Source organism: Loxodonta africana, chromosome 10 (assembly GCF_030014295.1).
Source record: "Loxodonta africana isolate mLoxAfr1 chromosome 10, mLoxAfr1.hap2, whole genome shotgun sequence".
Classification (NCBI taxonomy): domain Eukaryota; kingdom Metazoa; phylum Chordata; class Mammalia; order Proboscidea; family Elephantidae; genus Loxodonta; species Loxodonta africana.
This window is the reverse complement of record NC_087351.1, coordinates 72,117,716-72,145,655: the sequence shown is the minus strand read 5'-3', so window position 1 is coordinate 72,145,655 and position 27,940 is coordinate 72,117,716. Positions and strand designations below refer to the sequence as shown.

The window sequence follows — 27,940 nt, the reverse complement described above, 5'->3', positions numbered from 1 at the left end:
TTTCATATTTAATGGCAATTTGAATTTCCTTTTTTGTGAAGTGGCTGTTCAAGTCTTTTATCTATTTTCCTATTGGACTGTTAAAAAGTTTTCAAGGTTTTTGAACTAAAGAATATGAAAAGAAAATACATTCAGACAGTGTTGAACATTAAAATAAAACAGCACAAAGTTTGAAAACACTATAAAAATTAATTATATTTCAAATAAATATATATACACATTACATTTACCTTCAAGAGGATCCATTATCATTACTTACAAACACTGATATATATATCTGTAAGTATGTAAAAATTATATAGCAATGTAAGTCACCTATCATACATTTAATAAAACATAAAAAATTCATTATCTAATCTTATACAAAGGAGTCCTAGTGGTGTACTTGGCTGATAACTGAATGGTTGGCAGTTTAAACCCACACATCAGCTCTGTAGGAGAAAAGAACTGGCGACCTGCTTCTGTAAAGATAATGGCCTAGAAAATCCTATGAGGCAGTTCTACTCTGTCACGTGGGGTTGCTATGAGTCAGAATCAACTCCACGGCACCTAACAACAACAACAATCTTATACAAATGGTATATCTATTTTCCAAAGCCTACCACAATCCACAGGGCACAAATACTGGCCAACTAGTTTTAACTTTTATGTCAGGCATAATTTTTTTTTTAAACCATTAAGAAAGCTAAGAGACTAACTTTATGGAGCTTAGCTTTTCTCAGGCATCTAACATGGGGTAAAAAGTCCAAGGAGGTTAAAGGGATCACATTGTTACTTTTCTAGGATGAAAAAAATATAAACATCTCATTTGAAGATATTATGTTTACAAATCAAAGTGGGCTCTAATACAAATGTATATGGAGAGGCTTTGAAGAATAAATTGGATATCCCAGGGGAGGATCAGCTGCTTGTACTGTAAGATTTCTTAAAAGTAGTGGATGAGCTTGTATACTGTAACGTTCTTCATCATCATTTGTGGCATACAGCAATTCCCATGAAAGATTGGCCCACTGTCCTCTAACAGCCTCAGCATTCAACTTCCCAACTTGGATCAATAGATCTTGAAGGGTAAGTACTCTTCCAGTATAAACTCCCTTAAGAGTTAAAAAAAAAAAAAAAAAAAAAACCATGGGGGAGGAAGAAGGAGAGAAAAAGAAATTACATTCAGTTTTCATACTTTATTTATACATTTTTGTGAAAAAAATCTCACTGCAAACTTTCTCCCAAGATCAAAAAAGAGAAAGTGGTGTATTAAAATGTACACACAAGTTGCTTGTCTTTAGAATCAAGAATCACTTTTATTTCCCTAGTTATCTGAGTAAGTATGAGAAGAAAAATTCCCTGGAAGCAATTCCATTTAATGACCAGAACAGCATAATGCCGGCTACTTCTCTTCCTTTCCTTTTTCTATTCCCTCATTCCGTCTGGCCTCAGTGATACATAAACCATATATACTAGTCAGTGGACCATCATGCAATCAGCTTTTAAAAAAAAAAAAAAAAAAGCTTTAATGAGATATAATTCACGTACCTTATAATTTACCCACTTAAAGTATACAGTTCAATGTTTTTTAGTATATTCACAGGTATGTGCAACCATTACCATAGTCAATTTTACAACATTTTCATGCTTCTCTGAGTAACACCCTGCCATTAGGAGATGAATGCTTGGTGGAGGTGGGGAAGTAGCCTTAGGTCTTCCAGGAATGGAACCTCTGCCTTGCCAGCTAGGGTAAGGGTGATCAAGGATAGTGCTCTCAGTGGTGCTACACCCAAGGTAGAACCTCTGTCCCATGAATGGGCTAGGCACCAGCAACAGGTAGCTGGAGGCAGGATGAGAAATGCTGAAGTCCTGCCTTTCCTGGGAAAACAGTCCTTCAACTGGAGCTGGAGTGAGAAGGAGCCCTGTGTTCTGGGCTGTATAGTCTAAGTGGAGTTCCGTTTTGCTCAGCTGGAGCCGGGTGGGTAGGGTGGGTAGAGAGTGGGTCTTAATTCAAATATCGAAGTCTCTTGCTGCTGTTACCGAGCTTTTGTACATTTTCTTTATTAAATGTTACTTCATTTGTGGTATACCCTTAGGACCACTTGAGGTTTTAAACAGTTACTTTTAAATCATTTTCATCAATTTCACTGGGAAGTGTGTGTGCTGAATTTCCCATGCTGCCATGCCAGAAGTGGAACCCACACTAGACTCTTAACATTGAAACTTGTGTATTGTGCACACTGGATGACATTTTAAATGTGATAAGAACAAGAACCAAATCATAGAAAATTTATGCTCTATTCTGAGTCTCTCTGAATTTTCCCAGGTCAGATTTGCTTCAAATAAGGTTTGCTTTAAAATACAGATGTCAGTGAAATACTTTGCCATATATAAATTACTCTTCCAGGAGTCAAATCCAAAGTGATAATTCATACACTTAAACTGGGCACAGGAATACAATCCATTTAAGTAAATATGCTATAGCAAATTCTGGTTACTTGGCTAACTTATAGGTCAGTTGTTGTACAATGGCTATACAATATTTTTAATTGGCTCCTATTAAGTTGGCAAAAGTGATTTAATCAGCCATTCTAGGGTTGGACTATATTGGGCACAAAGTCATCACTACAAATGCCTTAAAATTGTAATTAATATATATACTGCTAGAATGTTATATCTCTATCACTTCGTTGAAATACTTTATAACTGATTTCCATCCTTTAAATTTAATATATATAAAAAATGTTTAAAAACACATTTCTCAACTTACCATATTAGGATCATACCCCAGAGAAAATAAGTATGGCTTTTCTTGTAAAACTGCTTCCTTCCACTTTTCATCAGATACCAAACCAATGTACCAGTCACTTTCATATTCTTCAAGGCAGTTGGTCAGCTCTTTAAAGTCTTCTATTGGACCTAAACTTGCCTTATCAATCATTAGTTTCAGAGTATACCTAAAAAAAAAAAAAAGAGAACCAAAAATTTTAGAATCTTTTTATCATTGTCATAGATGGAATAGATTTTGTTATATTAATATTTTGAAGATGTTGATCTGCAATTGCAAATATTTCAGATGAAAAGATCAGGGAGGGAGGAATGATGCAGTTAAAGCGAACAAATCCAATATGCCATATGAAAAACAGGTCTTCTACATAAACAAAACCAAAGGAAGTACAAACTAAAAGTGTACTCTGGAAATAACCGTAATACATATTAAGCATTTTTTCCCCAATTTTAGGACAATTTGTTTTTTTCAATTAGCAATAAAAGTCATCTTCTGGTGAACTAAAAAAGCCAACATTTTCCTGCCAATGTTAACACTTTTAAATAATCAAAGTGAATTACCTGAACGCTTTCAGTGCTAGCTGGAATAGTTCTGGTTTTTCCACAAGCCAATCCAAGGCAACAGACCAAGGCAAAACGCCATTGTAAACTCTCAGTATGTGACCTGGACTAGGAGCCATATTGTCTGTTCCAAATAAACTAAAATAACAAGTCATTACTACATGAACATAAAAGTCTTTTAAAACTTTATCCTTTGCAATTTCTTCCAGTACATCTGAGGCCTCTTCTTCTGAATAAAAAGATTCCAACTGCCTTAAAACAAACTGGTACCAGTCTTCTGGAAATAGTGAGCTCATCTCCTTCATTTTGGAATCAGGCAAACAGTTAGACCTCCACTCTTTAGGAAAGCTTAACAAGTGAGAATGTGAACAACTGAACTCCATTAGAGGGATATATGCCATGTCTTGTTTTCCTTTGTCAACAGCAGGGTATCCCAATATAACTGTTTGATAAAGACTGTTTTCAGGAAGTTTGCCTGGATCACCAACCTTCCCTAGTTCTACTGATCCTGGAAGAGACAAATTTGTATCTGGCAAAACTTTCAATTGATCTTTTTCTTCTTTCCCTTTCTTGATGGTTAGCTCATCATCAAAAATATTATCATCAGACCAGTCATCAAAAGTTTCTGAATTTAAACTATCCATGTCTTCTGGGCAGTGGGGTTGTGGTGAAGGATTCAAAGTGGGTAGTATTACTACAGGTTCCTTCCCTTTATTTTCAGTTTTGTGAACATTCTCCTGCACGCTGGACCTTTTGGAGCAGTCATGAACAAGTATCCACACAAGTACTTTAACAAGGTCATCTTTAAATTCTTTCAAGTTTTCATGAGAATCAATTATGCCAGATAGGACATTCCTGGCATCAGAATATAGTTTCACAGGCAAAACTGTACAGGGTGTCAAGATATTTCCAAAGTGCTCATTAAGGGAACAAACTCTTGCATATTCTTCTTGCTCAAAGGCACCTTCAAAAACTTCATCAACTCTTCGAGCCTCAGCAGTGTGACAGGATGTCTCTTGCAATTCTAACCCCTAAAGAGGAAATAAAATGTACTTGAGTTCATGATCATTTAGTACAGAAAAAAGCAACTAGTTTCATAAATGCCCATGGATTCTTACAATAAAAATAATGGAAAATGCAAAAGTGTCTTTTAACTCAAGAGTTATACACCTTAATTCAAACTTAGTGGCACTTAACACCTTTGGTGCTGAATACAGATACTAAAATTAATACTACCATTATTTTAAAAGTTATTATAGAAAGTCCACTATAAATTGGCAGAACAACTTTACTGATTATAAACTCTATAGTGAAGCTGAATTACTTACTAAAAACTTTTTAGAACTATAAATGTTTTTTGGAAAAAAGCAAAATTGAAATTATACAGTCTGTATAGCAGTTTTGTATCCTTTCCACCCCATTTTATATGAGATTGAGAGCATTATTCTATTGTATGGATGCACCAGAATCTATTTAACCATTCTCCTGTTCCAGGTTTTTACTGTGATGATAAAATAATAACAGATTTATCTGATTATTGTTTTTCTCCTCCAATTACAATGTAAACTTTGTAAAGCAAGTCTCTTTTGATAACTACTAATATCTCCAGTGCCTAAGCCAATCCCTGGCACATAGCTGTCTGCAAGAAATATATGCTGAGTGAATGAATTTATGAGTATGCTCCTCTATGAATTCTGAACACATTTTGATTACTTCCCTAGAAGCAATCACTTGAAGAGGACATACCAGGTCACTGTTTACTATCATTACTGTTATTTATTTATATATTTTTACAAAACTATCAGTGCCATCAATAAAAGGTAATGCTGTCAGATTGTGTTATGATCCAGGGGAAAGAATATGGGATGTGATATCAGAACACATTTTTAAGTTATGGCTCCACCAGGTGCTGGCTATGTAATCTTGAGTAGGTCACTTACTCTCTCTGAGATTCCTTTTCCCTCTCTTTTGAAGAAAAACAATTCTAGTACTTAGGGTTGTGAAGATTAAACTAAGTAAGTAATAAAAGTGCTTTGTAAACTTTAAAGCATTATATTAATGTTACTAAATGGCATAGCTAAGCCAGTTTTTGCCAAAAAACAAAACAAAACAGACTTACACCAAAAAGTATGCCTTTATCCCACGTATGCTACAGCACACAGAAAATCAATAAAAGAACCCATGTTTTAGATATTATAAAATGACACCATTTTTTAAAAGAACAAAATTAAGCAATAAAACATCCTCAGTATTTTGCATGATTTTATGCCTTCTTCTATTTGTACACGTTAGACTAGAACAGTGATTCTCAAACCTTAGCTGAGTCAGAATCACCTGGGGGACTTGTTAAAACATAGATTGCTTGGCCCCACCCCCAGAGTTTTGATTTAGTAGGTCCAGAGTAGGGCCCAAGAAATTCCCTTTCTAACAAGTTCCCAGGTGACATTAATACTGCTGGTTTGAGGACTATTCTATGAGAATCAATGGTCTAAAGAAACTGCTTTAGTCACCAATTTTATCCAATCTGTGCTAAGACAAAAAATTCGTTTGTTCAAATATTTATTAAGGGCCCAGTAAATACCAGGTGCTCAGGATATATCCCCAAACAAAACAAAGAGTGCTACCCCTGTGACATTTACATTAGAGAATGGGGGAAGATGGAAAATCAATCATAAAACTAATTAATAAGTAAATTACATAGTGTGTTGGAAGGTATCAATGCTATGACAATTAAAAAAAAAAAAGGTAAAGCAAAGGGGATTGGGAGTGCAAGGATGGAGGTGGGGGCACAATTTTAAATAGAATGGCCATAGTAGACCTCACTGAGGTTACATTTGAGCACAGGCTTGAACGTAATGAGGGAGTTAGCCATTTGGCTGTCTGAAGGAAGAGTGGTCTAGGCAGAGGGAACAGCCAGTAGGCTGGAGTTGAGTGAGAGGGTTAAATAGTAGATGAGGCCAAAGAGGGGACAGGGAACCTGACCATTTAGGACACTGCTTTTACTCTGAATGAAACAGAGATCTACTACAGGGTTTTGAGCACAGAAATGACATGATCTAAGTTAGATTTTTTAAAAAGATCACTCTGGGTATTGTGTTGAGAATAGACTGTAAGGGGACAGAGAAACAGGGGACCAATTAGAAGGCCATTGCAATTATCCAGGCAAGGGAGAAGGTGGCTGGATCTAGGGTAGTGAGAAGAAGTGGGATACAGGATATGGTTTAAAGATGGAGTTAACAGGATTTCTCGATGTGGGTAGAGAAGTAAAAAAGGAATCAAATATTACTCCAGTGTTTTTGGCCTGAGCAACCAGAAGGATAGTGTTGTCACCAAGGACTGGGCTCTGAGGAACTCTGATGTAAAGAGGTTGAGGAAAAGAGATGGAATCATCAGAGGAAACTGACAAGGAGTGATGTGTAAAACAAGTGAAGAGAAGGAAGGGATAAACTGTGTCAAATGCTGCTGACAGGTCAAATTAGATAGGTCTGAGGGTTCAGCATTGGACTCAACAATGTGACAGTCACTGCAGACTTTGACAAGACCAGTTTTGGTGGAGTAATGGGGTCAAAAATCTAAAGCTGAAGAGAGAATGGAAGGAATGAAATTGGAGATTTGATTATAAGCAACTATACTAAGGCATTTTGCTCTAAAAGAAGAGAAATGTGATGTAGTAGGTAGGGTTTTATTGAGAATATTTATATGTTAAAATGATTATTTAACTAAGTCACATTTTTGAGATGCTTATGCTTAGCTAGTGAGAGACAAAAAAGGACAGGGCTGGAAGAAAGGGTAGCAGTTATGTTTTGTTACTATGCTCTATTATTAGCAGGTATGTTTTATCACTTTGCTCTATTATACAATCAATACTAGTCTGCCTATCAATACGTACATACTGGAATCCCTAGGTGTTTTCATAGGTAATTAAAAAGGTATTCTTCTTTGGATTGAGCTATTAACTGTTTGATACATACACAACAAATAAAATTTTACGCATGTACTATAAAAAACACTAAAGAGGTTTCAAATGAACATTGACCTTAATGTTAATACAGCAGTAAGTATAGCCTCGTTCTAGAATCATTATCCATATTAAACGATCCTGAAAACGGCCCAAGTAATGAGACCCCGGTAAGAGGAGACCTAAAACAAATGAGAAAAAAAGGGAATCATTTTTCAAGATTGTTTTATTTTGTCATGTGAATCTTTGAAATTGACAACACATTTAGAACTGATTCACTGTTCCTTCAACCCTCCCAGTAGGTCAAGGATAGCAACTATTCATTGTGTGTTAACCCATTGCCATCCACTCAACTCTGACTCACACAATCCCAGTGAGACCACTCACTGGATATTGTTGTTGTTGTGTGCTGTCAAGTAGCTTCTGACTTACAGTGACCCCGTGGGACACGACAGAATTGCCCCAGAGGGTTTCCTAGGTTGTAATCTTTATGAGAGCAGACTGCCAGGTCTTTTCTCCTAGCCAATACTTGGTAGCGTCAGACTTTTTAACTTTTGCCAGTCAGATGTGTGTGAAATGATATCTCATTATTGTTTCCCCCCAGGAAGTACTTTGTAACTTGCATCTTGGCTAAGTGTAATTGATTTGATAATAAAATATAATTTCTGTACTATTACTAAAATACTTCTTATTTCAGATATGAGTTTAACCCCACAGGTGTTTTTAAAAGTAGCAAAGCATTATACGATGAAAATTAACTGGAACTGGATAAAAGTGTTAAAAACATAGAATATTTTCTATAAGAAAATGATTATTCATAAAAAATCTATACTACAAAGATAATTTTTTCCTAAATTATCTAACATAATAATAAACAATAATAAAAGTTCACCCTGGGTGAGCACTTCACTAACATTCTGATCTAAAATTGCTACTCTACCTGGAATCAGTTTTTCAGAAAGTCATCTGTCATTTCTAAAACAAGCATATGGTAGGCGATTATACACTACTGCCATCACCTTGCACCTTTCTAAAACCAATGTTGAGAAGTACAATATACTGTAGCTGAATGTGCAGTTAGCTTACGGCTTTAGTCTCTACACAATAACTAGTAAAATATAAACCAGTTCCCTTGCCTTCTTGAATCCGATATTATGTAAAGCTAGTTTTCACTCTCTATGGCTCTAAGCTTTACATCCACTTAACATAAACTCGTTATAATAAATTCACGGAAATTTGGGGGAAAAAGTTGTTTCATGTTTTAATGGTAGGACTGTCACCTGGTTTCGTTAAAAAAAAATGTGTTTTACATCTAAGTCAACTGGCATAATAAAATCTATTAAGAAAACATTCTGCACCCCACTTTGGTGAGTAGCGTCTGGAGTCTTAAATGCTAGCAAGTGGCCATCTAAGATGCATCAATTTGTCTCAACCTACCTGGAGCAAAGGAGAATGAAGAACACCAAAGACACAAGGTAATTATGAGCCCAAGAAACAGAAAGGGCCACATAAATCAGAGACTATGTCAGTCTGAGACCAGAAGAACTGGATGGTGCCTGGCTACAACCAATGACTGCCCTGACAGGGTACACAACAGAGAATTTCTGATGGAGCAGGAGAACAGTGGGATGCAGACCTCAAATTCTCCAGGGTCCTTCTGAGAATAGAAGGACCCTGGAGGACATGGTCCCCAGACCTTCTGTTAGCCCAGAAATGGAATCATTCCCAAAGCCAACTCTTCAGACAGCACTGGACTGGACTATAAGATAGAAGATGATACTTGTGAGGAGTGAGCTTCTTGGCTCAAGTAGACATATGAGACTGTGGGCAGCTCCTGTCTGGAGGGGAGATGAGAAAGCAGAGGGGGACAGAAACTGGCTGAAAGGACACGGGCAATACAGGGTGGAAAGAAGGACTGTGCTGTCTCATTAGGGGGAGGGCAACTAGGAGTAGATAGCAAGGTGTACATAAATTTTTGTATGAGAGACTGACTTGATTTGTTAACTTTCACTAAAAGCACAATAAAAAATTTTTTTAAAAATGCGTTTTAAAAATTGTAAAATCACCTTAATGAAAATTTCCCTGAGTGTCTTTATTTTATACCTTTACCTTAAGAAGCAGGAGGTATATTTCTATTTCACGTTTAGTCTTTCTGCCTACGCATCAAAGTACTGGAATATGTTTTATAGCCCATTATACAGTTGGATAAAAAGGGAATTTTTTTTTTTTTTGGCACTTTATACTTAGAATTTTTTAAGCACAACCCATTTACTTACCTAAACTCCCAGCTGCCATTGCAGACTGCAGTGCAGCAGCCAAACTTGGGACCATCTGGTAGTAATACACTGTATCTGCACACACACAGGCTGCAGTGCCCACTGCTCCTGGCCAACTCTGAATAGGTCGGGGAAATCCAACCAAAAACACAGGAAGGGTGAAGAGAGGAAGTAAGGGAGAAGAGAGTAGTGTAGAAAAAACTATGAAGAGCAACACGAACGGAGAGAAGACAATGTTGAATATACATAAAGTGGCAGCTGACTTTCGACGTTGTTTTTTTTCCATCCACGATGCCAAAAGTACAGTCACAGCAAACTGTAGTTTAGAGATGAACTGAATCAGGCGATCACGCGCAAGACCAACCTGCAGAGATGTAAAAATGATTTGTATTTATTCTTAAAGACTTTTCATGAATTTTCAAGTCTACATAAGGAAATGACGAATAATAATTTCATTCTTGACCCAATACTTTTTTGGGGGAAATAACTCTCATATGAAATTCTGTTATAATTCTTTTCCAACCTCACAATAAATGAGACTGTATTTTCAAGTTTGGGATCTCATTAAGAAAAAAAAAAAAGTAACACTAAAGAGAACCAGAAAAGAGTGTTATCTGCATCTTAAGGTTGACCAAAATTTAAGTTATGAGACAAGAAGTTGTAGTTAAGCAACAGGTTTCTCGAGAAAAGTACAGATAAACTTTGGAAGCTGTTTCATCATTCTGTGTCCAGTGATCTTGACTGAGTTCATGACATTTTGATGGGGACATTTTAATGCAGTCTGAAAAAAGAAGCCATTACCTTTTCAGCTTTTAAAAACTGCTAAGTCCCTTGTGTACGAAGTATGAATCTAAGAAAACTGGAAATTGTGAAAAATGAAATGGAACACATAAACATTGATATCCTAGGCACTGGTGAGCTGAAATGGACTGGTATTGGCCATTTTGAATTGGACAATCATATGGTCTACTATGCCAGGAATGACAACTTGAAGAGGAATGGTGTTGCATTCACCATCAAAAAGAACACTTCAAGATCTATCTCGAAGCACAACGCTGTCAGTGATAGGATAATATCCATGCGCCCAGAAGGAAGATCAGTTAATACAACTATTATTCAAATTTATGCACCAGTCACTAAGGCCAAAGATGAGGAAATTGAAGCTTTTTACCAATTTCTGCAGTCTCAAATTGATCAAACATGCAATAAGGATGCACTGATAACTACTGGTGATTGGAATGCAAAGTTGGAAACGAAGAAGGATCGGCAGTTGGAAAATATGGCCTCGGTGATGGAGGTGACATGATAGAACTCTGTAAGATCAGTGGCTTCTTCATTGCAAATACCTTTTTTCACTAACATAAACGGTGACTTTTTTTTTTTATATACATAGACCTCACCAGATGGAATACGCAGGAATCAAATGGACTACATCTGGGGAAAGAGACCATGGAAAGCTCAATATCATCAGTCAGACCAAGGCCACGGGCCGATTGCGGAAAAGACCATCAACTGTTCATATGCAAGTTCAAGCTGAAACTGAAGAAAATTAGTACAAGTCTACAAGAGCCAAAGTACGACCTTAAGTATATCCCACCTGAATTTAGAAACTATCTCAAGAATAGATTTGATGCGTTGAACACTAAAGACCAAAGACCAGACGAGTTGTGGGATGACATCAAGGACATCATACATGAAGAAAACAAGAGGTCGTTAAAAAGACAAAAAGGAAGGAGCAAAAACGGATGTTATAAGAGATTCTGAAACTTGTTCTTGAACATTGAGTAGCTAAAGCGAAGGGAAGAAATGATGACGTAAAAAAGTTGAACAGAAGATTTCAAACAGTGGCTTGAAAAGGCAAAGTAAAGTATTATAATGAGATGTGCAAAGACCTGGAGTTAGAAAACCAAAAGGGAAGAATACGCTCAGCATTTCTCAAGCTGAAAGAACTGAAGAAAATATTCAAGCCTTGTGTTGCAATACTGAAGGATTCGATGGGAAAAATATTAAATGACGCAGGAAGCATCAACAGAAGATGGAATTAATACACAGAGTCACTATATCAAAAAGAACTGGTCGACGTTCAACCATTTCAGGAGGTAGTATATGATCAGGAAAGGGTACTTAAGGATGAGGTCCAAGCTGCACTGAAGGCATTGGTGAAAAACAAGTTCCAGGAATTGACAGTGTAACAATTGAGATATTTCAACAAATGGATGCAATGCTGTAAGTACTCACTTATCTATGCCAAGAAATTTGGAAGACAGCTACCTGGCCAAATGACTGGAAGAGATCCATATTTATGCCAATTCCCAAGAAAGGCGATCCAAGAGAATGTGGAAATGATCAAACTATGTCATTAGTATTACATGCAAGTAAAATTTTGCTGAAGACATTCAAAAGCAGCTGCAGCAGTGTATCTACATGGGACTGCCAGAAATTCAAGCCAGGTTCAGAAGAGGATGTGGAACCAGGGATATCACTGCTGATGTCAAACGGATCATGGCTGAAAGCAGAGAATACCAGAAAGATGTTTACCAGTGTTTTATTGACTATGCAAAGGCATTTGACGGTGTGGATCATAACAAACCATGAATAACATTGAGAAGAATGGGAATTCTAGAACACTTAATTGTGCTCGTGAGGAACCTGTAAGTAGATCAGGAGGCAGCTGTTCGAATAGAACAAGGGAATACTGCATGGTTTAAAGTCAGGAAAGGTGTGCATCAGAGCTGTATTCTTTCACCATACCTATTCAATCTGTATACAGAGCAAATAATCTGAGAAGCCGGCCTATATGAAGAAGAATGTGGCATCAAGATTGGAGGAAGACTCATGAACAATCTGCGTTGTCCAGATGACACAACCTTGCTTGCTGAACGTGAAGAGGACTTGAAGCCCTTACTGATGAAGATCAAAAACCACAGCCTTCAGTACGGATTACACCTCAACATAAAGAAAACAAAAATCCTTACAACTGGACCATGGATTCCATTTTACTTGGACCCACAATCAACACCCAAGGAAGCAGCAGTCAAGAAATCAAAAGACACATTGCATTGGGTAAATCTGCTGCAAAAGAACTCTTTAAAGTGTTGAAAAGCAAAGATGTCACCTTGAAGACTAAGGTACACCTGACCCAAGCCATGGCGTTTTCAATCACCTCATATGCATGCAAACGTTGGATGATGGATAAGGAAGACTGAAGAAGAACTGATGCCTTTGAATTGTGGTACTGGTGCAGAATATTGAATATACCATGGACTGTCAAAAGAACGGACAAATCTGTCTTGGAAGAAGTACAGGCTTATGCTTCTTAGAAGTGAGGATGACAAGACTTATCTCACATACTTTGGACATGTTATCAGGAAGGATCAGTCCCTGGAGGAAGACATCACGTTTGGTAGAGCGAAAAAGAAGAAGACACTTATCGAGATGGACTGACACAGTAGTTGCAACAATGGGCTCAAGCATAACGATTGTAAGGAAAGAGCAGGACTGGGCAGTGTTTTGTTCTATTGCACACAGGGTCACTCTAAGTCGGAACAAACTGGATGGCACCTAACAACAACAACAAGACACATGCAAAATATATACACTCATCCCATTGTTATCCCCAGCTCCCAGGATAGAAACAGGACTAAATTGATCAAAATCCACTGCGGTCCAGTCAATTTGGACTCATAGCGACCCTATAGGACAGAGTCGAACTGCCCCACAGGGTTTCCAAGGAGCGCCTGGTGGATCTGAACTGCCAACCTTTTGGATAGCAGCCGAACTCTTAACCACTATGCCACCAAGTTTTTCCAAACTGATCAGGGACATTTTCTTTTCATATGTTATGTGATGACCAAAAAGCTTACTTTACATTCTGATGCTGTTAAGTCAAAATGTTCAGTTTCCTCTAACTAGTAAAGACAAAGAAATTTCTATCTTGGGCCTAAAAGAATTGAAAAACCTTCTTTAAGAGGAAGCTTATTTTCATGATTATAAATTTTAGTTTGGAATTAAAAAAAAAAAAAATTTACAATCTAACAAATGAATTACCTCTAAGTAACTTTTTTTTAAAACTTTAATAATCTATTTAACACATCCAAAATATTATTTCAACTTGTCATCAATATTAACAAGTATTAACAAGATATTTTATATTCTTCCTTTTATACTAAGTCTTTGAAATGTGGGGTGTGTTTTATACTCACCAGTTGCTGTCGAGTTGATTCTCACTCATGGCGAGTCCATATATGTCAGAGTAGAACTGTGCTCCAGAGGGTTTTCAATGGCCGATTTTTTGGGAAGTAGACTGCCAGGTCTTTCTTCCGAGGTTAACTTTCTCTAGAATTTTTCTACCTCAAGGAAACATGGATTTATGAACAACTAAAAGTAAGGTTATTCAGGGTCTCCTGCACTGACATCACAGATTAAAAAACCTGTTGCTGTCGAGTCGATTCCGACTCATAGCAACCATATAGGACAGAGCAGAATTGCCCATAGAGTTTCCAAGGAGCACCTGGCGGATTCGAACTGCTGACCTTTTCGTTAGCAGCCACAGCACTTAACCACTACGACACCAGGGTTTCTCAGATAGTTCTAACCAAATTTCTCTTTTCATTGGGTTTCCCCATTTTCAAAACACAAAGCATTCTCTCCTAGGAGATCTGAAAACTCTTTTTCCCTAATCAAACCATTCAATGTTATAAATTACTTTACATTTTTGCTCCTGCATTGTATAATTAGTTGTGAAAAAAAATTACTTGCTTCCAAAATTTATATTGACATATCTGGCTTCAATCTTCTGCTAGAATTATTATTTACTTCCCCAAAGTATGTGTATTGTTTGTATACATAAACATGTATACAAACATTATTATTTACTTCCCCCAAAGTATGTATATTGTTTGTATACATAAAAAAATGATTTGTATAGTACAAAAACGTGGATGGCCACCTCAATGTTAACTGCAAACCCCTCCAAGCATTGCTCTTTCCCATCACGAAAATCATTCATGGCTTTACCTAAATCTTTTGAAATTTGTTTTCATTTTGTGCTACCATGTGGGGAAATGAGATTCAATGGTTTACTGGCTGCACTGTGTGGAGCTGAACTACTTCCTCCTTATCTGCTTTTTAAAACTGCTTCAAATCAAAGAAGTGAACAATAAAGTGCCCTTAGAGAGAAATGGGCATCTTCTTAATACTGCCGATGAGAATATAAAATAGAACAATCTTTCTGGAGGGCCATGTGGCAACATGGATCAAGAGCCCTAAAAATGTCCTTAACTCTTGGCTCAGCAATTTTACTTCTAGGAATTTATCCTAAAGAAATGATGATGAATATGTATAGTGATTCAGCTACAAGGATAATCGTTGCCTCTTTTAGTAAATATGTAACAGTTATTTTAACATCCGTAGGGTAGCTAATTAGATTATGTATACGGGAACAATGGATTATAATGCAATCACTACATAATGCTGAAGAGTAAGAATGACTGAAAAGCTGTTCACAGTATGTTGTTACATATTACATAATAACATGTATAGTGTGTATGATCCTACTTCTGTTGATAAATGAACACGTGAATATGAACAAAAAGGTATACACGAAAATGTTAAACTGTGATTATCTCTAAATTTCTGGTAGAATTAGAGATGACAAAACTGATAGCACTTTTGTTGTAACAAAAAACCAATAAGCTATTAAAACACCCATTTCACAGCAAAAGAAAAACAAAACAAACAAATTCAATAAAGTTTCATCCTCCAGGTTGCTATATATCAATTGCTCGGTTTGTCAAAGGGAAGGAACATGTGACAGAAAGCAGACATTGCCTCCTTGTGCTGTTACTTAGCTTAAACGTTGTCCAGATAGAATTATTCATTCCAAAGGATAATGAAAATGTTTACACTGCAAGTGAAACGAGAAATTTTATTAATTGGTATGTGTGGAGGGGAGTTCTCTGGAGTTTAGAACTGAACCATTGAGCTTGTTTGAGATTTCTGATGCACCTTAAATCAGCTTATGGTGAAGAATGATGGCTTTGGGTCTGAGATCTTTTTGTCCGGAAGTATGGGAATCTTACACCTCCAACCTCTCCAGTTTTACACCTCAGCTGTTACTTAAACTACCAGTGGCAACAATGGTTTAGATTCCTTGAAGCCCTTGGAATTCAAATAGGAATGTCCGGTGGACATTCTGTCTCTATGGATTTTCCTAGTATGGACATTTCACATAAATGGTTTGACCATAGTTTGACTATCTTGTTAGATGATTAAAAATTGCCATCTTAAGCCAGTGGTGGTCAAAATCTAGTATGAGTATGTCATTCCTTAGATCATGAAGCTATTCCATTTTTTCCCCTTTTGTTCTCTTTTCTCATTTCACTCCCTTTTCCCAGTCTCCTACTCTATCACTGACCTTTTCTCCTTCTCCTCTTCCTATGTTTTACATCTAAAGTGAGTTGCTTTTTCAATAGATTAATTTAGCCCTACTAGTATGAGAAGTGTTTGATTTATGTCATTTCATTTACTACTTCCAACAGCCCTCTGCAGTGGAGATTACTATCCTTATTTTAAGCTTATTTTACAGAGTATTTTATAAAGATTAAGGAATGAAGTCATGCCATAAGACAAAAACCTCAACAGACTGGTCATACAAAGTATGCATAAAAATCATATAAAGTATGTTTTTCTACCAGAATGGAATTAAATTAGAAATCAACTGCAGAAAAAATTTGAGATATACACAAATATTTAGAAATTAAAAAACATATTCCTAAATAACCAATGGGTCAAAAAAGAAATCATAAGAATAATTAGAATATGCTTTGAGATGAATGAAAACAAAAACACAACACACCAAAACATGAGCTATAGCTAAAGCAGTGTTCAGCTATATATGCCTATGTTAAAAGAGAAGAAAGATCTTACATCAACGACCTAGCCTTCCATCTTAGGAAACTAGAAAACAGAGCACACTAAACCTAAAGCAAGCAGAAGGAAGGAAATGATAAAGATTAGAGTAGAAATTAACAAAATAGAAAAACAAAAAATAGTAGAGAAAGTCAAGGAAATCAAAAGCTGGTTCTCTGAAGAGATGAACAAAATTGACAAACCTTTAGCTAGACTGACCATGAAAAAAAAAAATACTAAAATCAGGAAAGAAAGAGGGGACATTACTATCAGTCTTACAGAAAAAAAAAAAAAAAAAAGTTTAAGGGAATATTACCAACAACTGTATGTCAAAAAATTCCTTCAAAGTATTAAATACGGTTACTATGTGACCCAGAAATTCCACTACCAGCTACATACCCAAGAGAAATGAAAACCTAATGTTCTTATAAAAACTTGTACACAAATGTTCACAGCAGCACTATTTATAACAGTAAAGAAGTACAGACCATCTAACTATCCATCAACTAATAAATGGACCAAATGTGGTATATTCACACAATGGAATATTATTTGGCAATAGAAAAAATTAACGACTGATACATGTTAAAACATGGATGAACCTTGAAAATATTATATAAGTGAAAAACTTCAGGTATAAAAGATCACATATCATACCAGGTAAATCCATAGAGACAGAAAGTAGACTAGTGGTTGCTGTGACTGGAGTGGGGCGTGGGTGGGATGGAGAGCAGGAATGGGGAACGACAATAAATGTGTACGAGGTTTCTTTTGGGGGTGTTGAAAATATTCTAAAATTAGATTGTGACAGTGATGATGACTGCAAAACTAGGAGCATACACCACTGAACTGTACACTTTAAATGGGTAAGTTTTATGGTATATGCGACATATCTCAATAAAGTTGTTAAAAAAAAAAAAAAAGGTTTACCAGTAAGAGTCTAATTCCTGTATCCAGGCTTCTATTCCACCACAAGTCTTTACTGAAGATCAATGAGTGCACTACTGATACTGTGACTATCTCTGATAAAGCATTTTCTGTATTCTGCCATACCTGCAGTACACAAATATCCATATTATATAAAATTTGATAATCTAAGCAAACTGTTAACGTAAACATAATCAAAATTAAACTTGGCAACTGGAAAATACTATTCAGTACATATTATGATTACCATTCTAAAGGCTCTTGTGAATCCAATGGAGACAGCCACTGACTGGGGCCTTTGTAAGGAACTGTCCAACGAAAGAAATGCAATCATAGCAAAAGGTGACACTAAAACAAAAAAGAGACAAATTTAATTAATGCAAAATAACCCCACCTCCTATGTTTTATTTTGGCAAAAATAAGAATTTTTTATGAACACATTTAAGCAATTAACTTAAGAAACCAATAAAACAAAAACCAAAACATAAAAGAACAGTATTTCTACGGAGTATAAATCAAAAGACCAAACCCACTGCCACTGAGTCTATTCCTACTCATAGCCACCTTATACGACAAAGGAGAACTGCCACATAGGGTTTCTAAGGCTGTAATCTTTTCGGAAGCAGGCTGCCACATCTTTCTCCCACGGAGCTGCTGGTGGGTTTGAACCACCAGCCTTTTGGTTAGCAGCTGAGTGCTTGACCATTGCACTACCAGGGCCCCTTGTATGTAGTATAATACCACACAAATATGAGAATTCCATATTTTTGTATACTTCCTAGATATGGTTTGTAATATAAAGTCAGATTTTATCTTCCTACCTAAAGTCAGCAAAATCCGTCTAACAACACCAATCTTCAGGAGCCTTGTTTGCTTCTCTAAGAAAACAGTCACACTTTGCACATCCTTTGGATAGAAAGGGTTTCGGAAAATTCCCAGGATATAGACACTTTGAATTTCTCTAAGTATCCATAGTATTATAAGTAATATCATCAAAATATAGCCAACAATAGCCTGAGGATTGCTTCTGGAAATCTGTGAGAAATCAGCAAAGTGATGCAGCAAACTAGTTTCTAAGAGAGCCAAAACTAACATAATGATGTAGAAAACGCATTCCTTCCACGTAAACTGTGTTTCCGAGCCATTGGGTAAAGTTTTAGATTTGGTTCTAACTCTCTGTCTGGTCACACTGTGTTTGAAGACAAAACCCATCTCACTTAGGTTAAGACTAAGTAAGAAGCCAAGTCCAGTCATGAAAAGAACCACAGCGACAGTGCTGGGAATGAAATACGATGTTACAGCTGCTCCAGCAGAAGCCATGAACATTGCTAGTAACCTGCAGAGAAAAAAGAAGAAAAAAGGATTTGCTTTAAAAGAAAGATGTCCTTTAGGAATAAGCTACATGTAACTTCGATGATTTAAAAAGTTACCGTAGGTGGGTTGACATGGGTGAACCTCCAAGGCCAAACTCTAAGACCTGCTCCATTGCCCATAAGAAAAGTGCGTCAGGTGGGGGCAGGGTTCCCAGTGCCCAGAGAAAAGGTAAGAATATAAACAAGATGTGTAAAATCTGATTCATTTGTTCAAGAGCTGGCATATTTACCATAAACCTATAAGAAAAAGAAAACATTTAAATAAGATATAAAAATATATAGAAGAGAATCTTTTCAGGAAAAGCAAAATAACACAGAATACACCCACCCTCTCCCAACGCCCCTGCACCATAACAAAAGAACTACTTACAGAAAGTCCCTGGTTCCAACTTAAAAAAAGATATCAACACATAAAAATCGTGACCCTTGTCCTTCTCCTCTAACTAGCAACTATCCCAATTCAACTTTGTAGAGCTTAGCATTTAGAGAATATGTAGATTCAAATGTGCAAAGAAGACATAATTAAAAGCCATCACTGACTAGAAGTTAAATTGAATTTAGGGATTTGTAAAACTGAACAACTGAGCCCAGGGCAAAAATATTCCTTCCATCAATGTTTAAATTACATTGGCTGAAATTCTACCAATGATTCTTTAGAGTTGAAAACTTTTTAATTTAAAATCGCAAGTTTAACTCTAAGAAAGCTAAAGCCTTACTGACATTTACACATCAGTAGCTAGCAAAGGGAGAAAGCTCTTCTCTTCCTCCTACTCTGTCCTGTACTGCCCTGTCCTCAGGCCTCAATTTAAAGTCAGTATTGTGAGCCCTGGTGGTACAGTGGCTGAAGTGACTGACTGCTAACCAAAAGGTTGGTGGTTTTTAGCTAGCAAAGGGAGAAAGCTCTTCTCTTCCTCCTACTCTGTCCTGTACTGCCCTGTCCTCAGGCCTCAATTTAAAGTCAGTATTGTGAGCCCTGGTGGTACAGTGGCTGAAGTGACTGACTGCTAACCAAAAGGTTGGTGGTTGGAAACCACTAGAGGCTCTGTGGGAGAAAGATGTGGCAGTCTGCTTCCACAGAGATTTACGGCCTTGGAAACCCTATGGGGTTCAGAATCGACTCCAGGGCAGTGGGTTTGGTTTGGTTTTTTGGGTATGCTTAGTATCAGAGGAAATCCTGGTGGCATAGTGGTTAAGAGCTAACCAAAAGATTGGCAGTTTGAATCCACCAGGTGCTCTTTGGAAACCCTATGAGGCAGTTCTACAATGAGTCTACTATGAATCTACTGTATGGCAGCCCCTCTGGTTTTTTTTTTTTTTTAGTATCAGAAGTCAGTAACATTATGTTAGAAATGTCTCTGCCAGTTAGTCTGGGGACTTAATTAGCATTTATAACATTATTTCTATCTTATATAAGCAGTGGTATGTATTTGACAACACAAATTTGTACAATACAATCTCATAATTTATGGAGTTGCCTCTACTTTAAATAGAGAAATTAGTATGCAGTACTACACTTACCATTTAAGCATAACATCATTAAACTGTTCCAAATAATAAAAACTTTAAAGCCCAGAAGGTAAACATTGATATGTTGTTAATTTTTTGGAGCAAGGCTAGCCACACACCTTGTCTGGAGACCAAAAAGGTCAGAGTAGTTAAGAAGTTCCAAAGAGAACTGTCAATGGAGAGAACTAAATCTCAAACCCTATAGCATAATTATACTTGAACACCTGAGCTCCTGGAATCAAAGTCCAGGAGAAAGACAACTTCTGCAACAATTACCCACTTAAGTGTATGCTGACAACCCAGAAGCGAATGTATAGCAACTATGGCTACAATAACGGCATAACGCGTTTCCTCACACAGATACCAGGACCATGCCAGCTAATGCACTTGGCCTCATAATGTATGTCCTTCAAACTTTTATAAACAGAGAATTACTGAACACAAGGTTAACATGAATGCTGAATTAGCTGACAATACTTTCTATAACATAGTACTGAAATAAAGTTCATTTATCTCTAAGAAGAAAACATTCGTAATAAAAAAAATCAAACCACATACACTAAGCCACAGGAAGGTCGAGGAAAATAAGATTTGCATAAATTTTTTCTTTTTAAGGAAATACTTCTCTTGCTGACATATTCAAGGGTAGGATACCCTATGCAAAAATAATGTATGCTTGGGAAATATTTTACCCAAATTTGATTTAGCCCTACATCTCTTTTTGTTCCTCAAGTAAACAATAAGCAATGGCACAGAAAAGTATTTATATATAAGGATATCATAAATAAAGCACAACATAACTGAAGTAACCACAGACACTGTGATTACTCTCCTGTGGCCTAAGACTCAGACCCAAATAGACGATTATCGTGGTTAGATCTTCATATGGAAAAACATTTAAATTCTATTGTTCCTGATAACATAACAGGGGCTTTTTGAGGGTAAAAAAAATCTCAGACTTCAAGGAGGAAAAAAAAAATTTTTGCTTTGATGCTAACAACTACAAAAATATTTCAAACTCTATACACTAAGATCCACATGCCAAAAACAAAAGACCTTCTTTTTAGTGGCTAAGATGATACAAATATGCATCATTCATTCAAACAATTCCTGATGGTCTATAAGCAAAGCATTTTAGATTTAATGCTTCTCTTTGAGAAAATAAAAACGTGCAAGAAAAAGTTGTTTAAAATTATTAATATAACTGTAGTGGGTAGTGTCATGGATTGAATTTTAACCAAAACCAAAGTATCTACCAACGGCTAGGCCATGATTCCCAGTATTGTGTAACTGTCCACCATTTTGTCATTTGATGTGATTTTCCTATGTGTTGTAAAGCCTACCTCTATGATGTTAATGAGGTGGAATTAGAGAAAGTTATGTTAATGAGGCAGGACTCAATCTACAAGATTAGGTTGTGTTTTAAGTCAATCTCTTTCGAGACATAAAAGAGAGAAGTGAGCAGAGACATGGGACCTCATATCACTAAGAAACGAGATGGTGCAGATGGGAGAAGCAGCAGCAGCAGAGCCAGGAAACCAGTGCAATATAACGCGGGAGCTGATCCACCGAGTGAGAAGGCTGTCTTTGTGCAGCAGGCTTCCTGGTGGAGTGAGGTGCCTCTGGGCTCTTATCAGTGGAGCTAGACTTGCAAATTCATGGAGCGGGAGAGTTGAGTGCCTTCTAGCTGAAGTTTACTGACAGAGTGGGGCGCCTCTAGGCACTTATCAGTGGAGCTAGGCTTGCAGACTCATGGAGCAGGAGAGTTGAGTGCCTTCTAGCTGAAGTTTACTGACAGAGTGGGGTGCCTCTAGGCACTTATCAGTGCAGCTAAAGAGCTCTGAAGCATTTGCCCCAGCAGGGCACATGTACCAAGGCTAAGGGGCCAAGAGTCCAAGGAAGCAGAAGCTGAAGAGACAAGGAACACAGGAAGCAGAGCTGCCTAGGTCTCAGATGGACTAGAAGAATGGTGCCGCCCAAAGCTGAGGGGCCTCCACTCAGAATCTGGAAAGTATGGCCAATACCTAGAGTCTGGAGGGCACGGCCATTACATAAATTGTCTCAGCTAACAGAGGATTATTTTCAAGCCTTGAGAGCTAATGTAATGTTCTGCTGACTTGCTTGGTGCCTGTTATCTCTTCTTTCTGTCCAATTTCTTCCGTTTGTAATGGAAATGTCTAGCTTGTGGATGTTCTATCACCATACTTTGGAAGCAGACAACTTGTATTCTAGATTTCACATATGAATTTTTGGATTCTAGACTTAGAGTTGAATTAAGACTTTTGCTGTACGATATGATGGGGTGAATGTGTTTTACAAGTGGCAAGGACATGAATTTTGGGGGGCTAAACTAGGTTTTAAAGGGTAGAATGTCACAGATTGAATTGTGTCCCCCAAAATATTTGCCAACTTGGCTGGCCATGATTCCCCCAGTATTGTGAGACTGTCCACATTTTGTCATCTGATGTGATTTCCCTATGTGTTGTAAATCCTACCGCTATGATGTTAATGAGGTGGGATGAAAGGTGGTTATGTTAATGAGGCAGGACTCAATTTACAAGATTAGGTTGTTTCTTAAATCAATCTCTTTTGAGATATAAAAGAGAAAAGTGAGAAGAGAGATAGGGGGAACTCAAACCACCAAGAAACAAGGGCCAGGAGAACAGTGTTTCCCTTGGACCCAGGGTTCCTGTGCTGAGAAGCTCTATGACCCGGGAAGATTGATGACAAGGACATTCCCCCAGAGTCGACAGAGAGAAAAAGCCTGCCCCTGGAGCTGCCACCCTGAATTCAAACTTCTAGATTCCTAGGCTGTGAGGGAATAACTTTCTCTTTGTTAAAGCCATCCACTTGTGGTATTCTGTTATAGCAGCAGTAGATAACCAGGACACATACAATAAATAATGGCAAAAAAGAGAGGAGCACTACACTATGGGACTTCCATTTCATTTTGTTTCTTTGAAACAAAACTATTATGGATTGAATTGTGTCCCTTCAAAATACATGTTGTAAATTCTAGCCTCTATGTCTGTGGTTGGAGCCCTGGTGACACAGCAGTTAAGAGTTCGGTTGCTAACCAAATGGTCGGCAGTTTGAATTCACCAGCCACGCCTTGGAAACACTAGGGGGCAGTTCTACTCTGTCCTACAGGGTCACTATGAGTTGTAAGCAACTCCATGGCAAGAGCTTTTTTTTTTTTAATGCTCGTGGTTATAATTTCATTTGGGGATGGGTTGTCTTTGTTATGTTAATGAGAAGGATTAGTGTAGGGTGTATCTTAAATGAATCTCTTGAGATATAAAAGAGATCAAATGAGCAAAGAAGAGAAGCAGAGATGGCAAAACACATGAAGACCGCTCAGAAGCTCAGCGACAAGAACTTTCCTTTAGAACTGAAAGAGAGAGAAAGCCGTCCTCTAAAGCCAGTGCCCTGAACTGGGACTTCTAGCCTCCTATACTGTGAGAAAATAAGTTTGTTAAAGCCACTCATGTGTGGCTTATAGAAGCAGTAGATAACTAAGATAGAAACTAAGACAGAATATGATGTATCAGACAAGTGTCCAAATTTGAAAGCTATATACATTTGAAAAGTGCATGCATTTCATAACTCATTTAGCTGTAGCATAGTGCCTACTGTATAAAGATCACTTGATTATTAGATTAACTACAAGCCAACATTTTCTCTAAGTGGAGTGGGAGGTAATTCTGCACAAATATGTCATTTTTTTTTCTTTATAGATTTGGAAGCTGCCTTCGTCTTTTCTTTATAGTTGAAAACGATCTTTCTGCAATTATCAAACTTTAAACACTAAAACTGTATTAAATCCAACTAGTGTCTAGTAAAAATCATTTTCATTTGTTTTGATTTAGAAATGAGTAAAGCAGAAAGTCAAAGCAACCAAATTATAAATTAACAGATTTTTTTTTTTAACATAAAGAACTCAGAATTTATCACTTTCAATGCAAAAATACATCAGGTATACAAATATATCAGGTATATAAATAGCAAAGTGAGATGGTAACTTCAAGAATATGTATTTTTAAAATAATAATCTTATAAACTTAAATCTTATAAAAGAGGTCATATGTATACATCCATATTTAAATTAAAATTTACTGCTAAATTTTAAAAAATCAAGCACTTAATTATATTTCAGTTAGTAAATTTTTTTTACTAAGAAACCAATTATAAATCAATCTCCTATAAATTAATTTTCCCCTTATTTATCTGCTTAGGTGAAGAACTACATGGGTAATACAGCAGCCTCTGGTCCATAATTGTAACACAACTGGAAAAGAGTTAAGGAATAGCAAACAAATATCCAAGAATAGGTCAGTTTCAGTATATAAGCTGGCTAAATATTTTTAAACGCCTGTACAGTTCTACCTGGACACTAACCTGGGAAAGAGAAAGCTGCAATCTATAGAAACAGAGAAAGAAAAAGAGATTTAGAAAAGGCAAGCAAAAAAGATTATCAAATAATTTTGCAAACAATTTTGTTAAAAAATGCTATTTTCTGGTTTTCTTCTGCAATGAATTCATTAAAGAAATCATTATTAGTTGTTACAACAAAAAAATTAGAAATAAGTTCTTCTACTCATCTAAATTCACTCTATCTGTACATAATATTTATGTATAAAAATTTTTTAAATTCTTCCTCCCCGCCATGTGAAAGTTCCATCTCTTTTCAGACTTCGGCTAAGCTCTCTTACAGATTCAAAGCTCCTTATTCAAAATGAAACATAGGATTGAAAAAAATTTACTTATTTCTCATAAAAAGGATTTTTAAAAAACTCTTCAGTAACTTTGAATGACTGCTTTAGTATGAATATTTAACAGAGATTAGTCCTAAAAGATTAATCATAAAATAGCCTATCATCCAGTAGTTTGGTCTTGATGATTTTTAATTCACAGATTCATTTTCTTAATACTAAGGAAAGCTCTCTTACTATGTATACTTAAAAACAAAGCAAGTTATAAAGTATCTGATAGCTTTTTACCTGTGTGCAAGATCCACAGAAACAAAGAAAAAAATATAAAGAGGTCTCATAAGAGGAGTGATTTCATAAGTATCCTGGGTTTGGAAAGTTGCAGTCTCTGTAGCTGTGTTTACAATTAATGAATATTCTCCTATACATAATGTCATCCAGCCAAAGACAAACAGTAGAGCAGTACCTCCCACACTGCCATACAGCAAGGTTATTCTGTTGGGGAGCAGATACCACGTCCCAAGACCACACATTACCCCAGCAAGGACAGAATGAAAAACTGTATTGGCTATATATTTCTTGCCAGGAATTAGAAATTTGATGGTTTCAGCACCAGCACAACTTGTAAATTCATGCTCATCTTCCTCTGCTAAGACATCTGTGGTCAGCATTCTTTCCACTGTCACGGATTTGTTCCTAGCATATACACTTGTGCACTGGATGACAAACGCAGCGAAAAGCATCAGTCCACCTGAAAGTGCTGCGGTATGATAGTCTTCCAGGATGCCTAATTGGTACAAAAGTGTTCCTATTCCCCCCAAAACCCATGGCATCAGAAAAAGGATAATCTGATTAACATATATATAAGGAGGGGCACAAAAGCCTAATTTGAGTCGAGGGCCTCCAAGCACAGTCTGTGGAAAGCGCTTCAGAAAGAAGTCCTGTTTGTAGTCATTCAGCAGAGGTACATCTGGACTCATCCTTCTCATTTAGGAGTAATCTGAAAGTTACATCCTTTTCTGTATCACAGCAGTCTCTAAGAAAAAGAAAAAAAGTCTATTTGAAAATGTCCTACTTAAAATATGGGTGGAAAACACATTTCTATTTTCCTCCACAGCTAGACTGTTAGTTCCTTCAAGGGCAAGATCTATAACTTCACTTTCTCTCGCTAGTCCTCAGTGTCATGTGCACACACACCCATTGCCGTCGAGTCGACTCCCACTGATAGCAACCCTAGGACAGAGTAGAACTGTCCAACAAGGTTTCCAAATCCTGGTGGATTTGAACTGCTGGCCTTTGGTTAGCAGCCATAGCTCTTAACCACTACGCCACTAGGGTTTCCAAGTATGTGCCTGCACATACTTGGTACTAAACAAATGCTTGCTCTGTTCTATCTTTTTTCATTTATTTTAAATCATATTTATTATAAATTTATCTAGAACATAATACCTGGAATTAGATCTTACACTATCTCACATTTTTAGATTTTCAGGTCAAAGGAAATTTCAGAAGCCACTGCTCTCAATATAAACTTGCCAGTGGTTTAACTGGTCATTTCCCAGTGAGTTTTTATTTTAAAAAAAAAATCTTTTCCTTTATTACAGGAGTTTGCGGAACTTTTCTGTGAAGGGCCAGAGAATAAATATTTTAGGCTTTGTGGACCATATGGTCTCTGTTGCAAGGACTGAACTCTACTGTTATAAGACAAAAGCTGCCATAGACAACACATACATAAATGAATGAGGGTAGCTATGTTCCAATAAAACGTTATTTACCAAAAGATGTGGTGGGCCAGATTTAGCCCATGGGCCGTAGTTTGCCAACCCTTGCTCTATAAAATAGAATATTCCCTATAAAGGGAAAAGCATGGAAATAGGAACACTAAGCATTATTTATATCATGTAACGATAATAGTAAATTTAAGATTTTTTTTCCCCTTTTGATAATTTAAAAAGTTAAATCCTGTTAAAATAAACAGCATTGGAATAAAAATCTACATGTCTATTGGCAACTCAACATTTAATAGGAAGTTCAGTGACCTGAAAAGGAACAAGACTTTAGGTAGCAGTAGATCCTTATTAACCACATTAAAAAAAAAAATTTTTATTTTTTATTTTTTTTTTTACCATGGACAATTTACTTACAAGCCATTTTTCGGTCTCTCTGTTTAGGTTCTCTCCAGAGTTGACCAGAACTGTGGAAGCATGAAACAATAACAGACTTTGTACATGCTTTAGTCTACATTATTTTCATTTAAGGGCCACAAAAAGTCTAAGTTTCAAGTACCATGGATTCTCTTCAACTTTTCCTGTTCCTGGGATATATTCAGCAACTTATTCTGAAAAACAGTTGCCTGATACAAGATCAGCTAGCAAAATATTACTTCGGTGGATCATAAGTTGGGCTAGAAAAGAAAAATTAAATTTAAGGTCATCTTAAAATAGCATTTCTTCTAGTCAGTTTAAAATAGTCTTTCCGCCAGTCACTTCTACCAAACTAATAGAAGCCCTGAAAAGAGTTTTGGATATCATGAAAGGTTTTTGGGTCACATTTAAGAATTACTATCTTAGTGCACCTCTCTTGTTATACTCTTAGAAGTTCTTCAAACTATAAACACCTATTCTCATATCTTCCAGCCACTGGCCTTAGTTCTGCACAAAACGTATCATAGCTTTTACTCACATGATAGCCTTGCAAGTACTCACAAAATAATAGAACCACAGGGCCAAATGGGACTTTACTGGTCTTATGGTTCAATCTCAGGGAATGAAAAGATTGCCTCTCTGCCCTCAGTATGAGTTTATCTCCTGTACTGATCTCAGGCTAAGGAAACTGTTCTAACATGACTGTCCTGTAGAAGAAGCCAGGGGGCTAAGTAAGGTCACTTTCCTAAGGGTGGGGTAAACATTTCTCATTTCAATTATCTATGCAAGATGCCTTCAGACAGGAAAA

General features: G+C 36.8%; 1 protein-coding gene across 5 annotated transcripts; it reads right to left on the bottom strand.

The window, feature by feature from the left end:
* On the bottom strand, nucleotides 1–27,379 carry PCNX4 (pecanex 4). Of its 5 annotated transcripts, XM_064292548.1 has the most exons (12): nucleotides 27,275–27,357; nucleotides 27,133–27,182; nucleotides 25,280–26,024; nucleotides 18,831–19,010; nucleotides 18,222–18,736; nucleotides 17,648–17,748; nucleotides 17,404–17,526; nucleotides 9,565–9,928; nucleotides 7,367–7,470; nucleotides 3,331–4,361; nucleotides 2,753–2,939; nucleotides 1–1,094 (listed from the first exon to the last, which is right to left on the bottom strand). In XM_064292548.1, the coding sequence occupies exons 3-12, from the start codon at nucleotides 25,975–25,977 to the stop codon at nucleotides 843–845; spliced, it is 3,555 nt and encodes a 1,184-aa protein (XP_064148618.1). In that variant the 5' UTR covers nucleotides 25,978–26,024; nucleotides 27,133–27,182; nucleotides 27,275–27,357; the 3' UTR covers nucleotides 1–842. The 5 variants fall into 5 exon arrangements, with proteins under 5 accessions (XP_064148618.1, XP_023401985.1, XP_064148620.1 ...); XM_023546217.2 differs by lacking the exon at nucleotides 27,133–27,182 and having other exon boundaries at nucleotides 27,275–27,379; XM_064292550.1 differs by lacking the exon at nucleotides 27,133–27,182 and having other exon boundaries at nucleotides 18,618–18,736; nucleotides 27,275–27,379.
* Between the last annotated feature and the right edge of the window lie 561 nt (nucleotides 27,380–27,940).

What these genes read in the sequence shown, in the direction of transcription:
- PCNX4 (XM_023546217.2), bottom strand. Translation starts at nt 25,977, where the DNA reads ATGAGAAGGATGAGTCCAGATGTACCTCTGCTGAATGACTACAAACAG. An exon ending in TCACAAGAGCCTTTAGAATG is followed by an intron (nt 17,527 to 17,647) that starts GTAATCATAATA and finishes TGTGTACTGCAG; the next exon opens with GTATGGCAGAATACAGAAAA. An exon ending in CTAGCACTGAAAGCGTTCAG is followed by an intron (nt 2,940 to 3,330) that starts GTAATTCACTTT and finishes TTTTTTTTTTAG; the next exon opens with GTATACTCTGAAACTAATGA.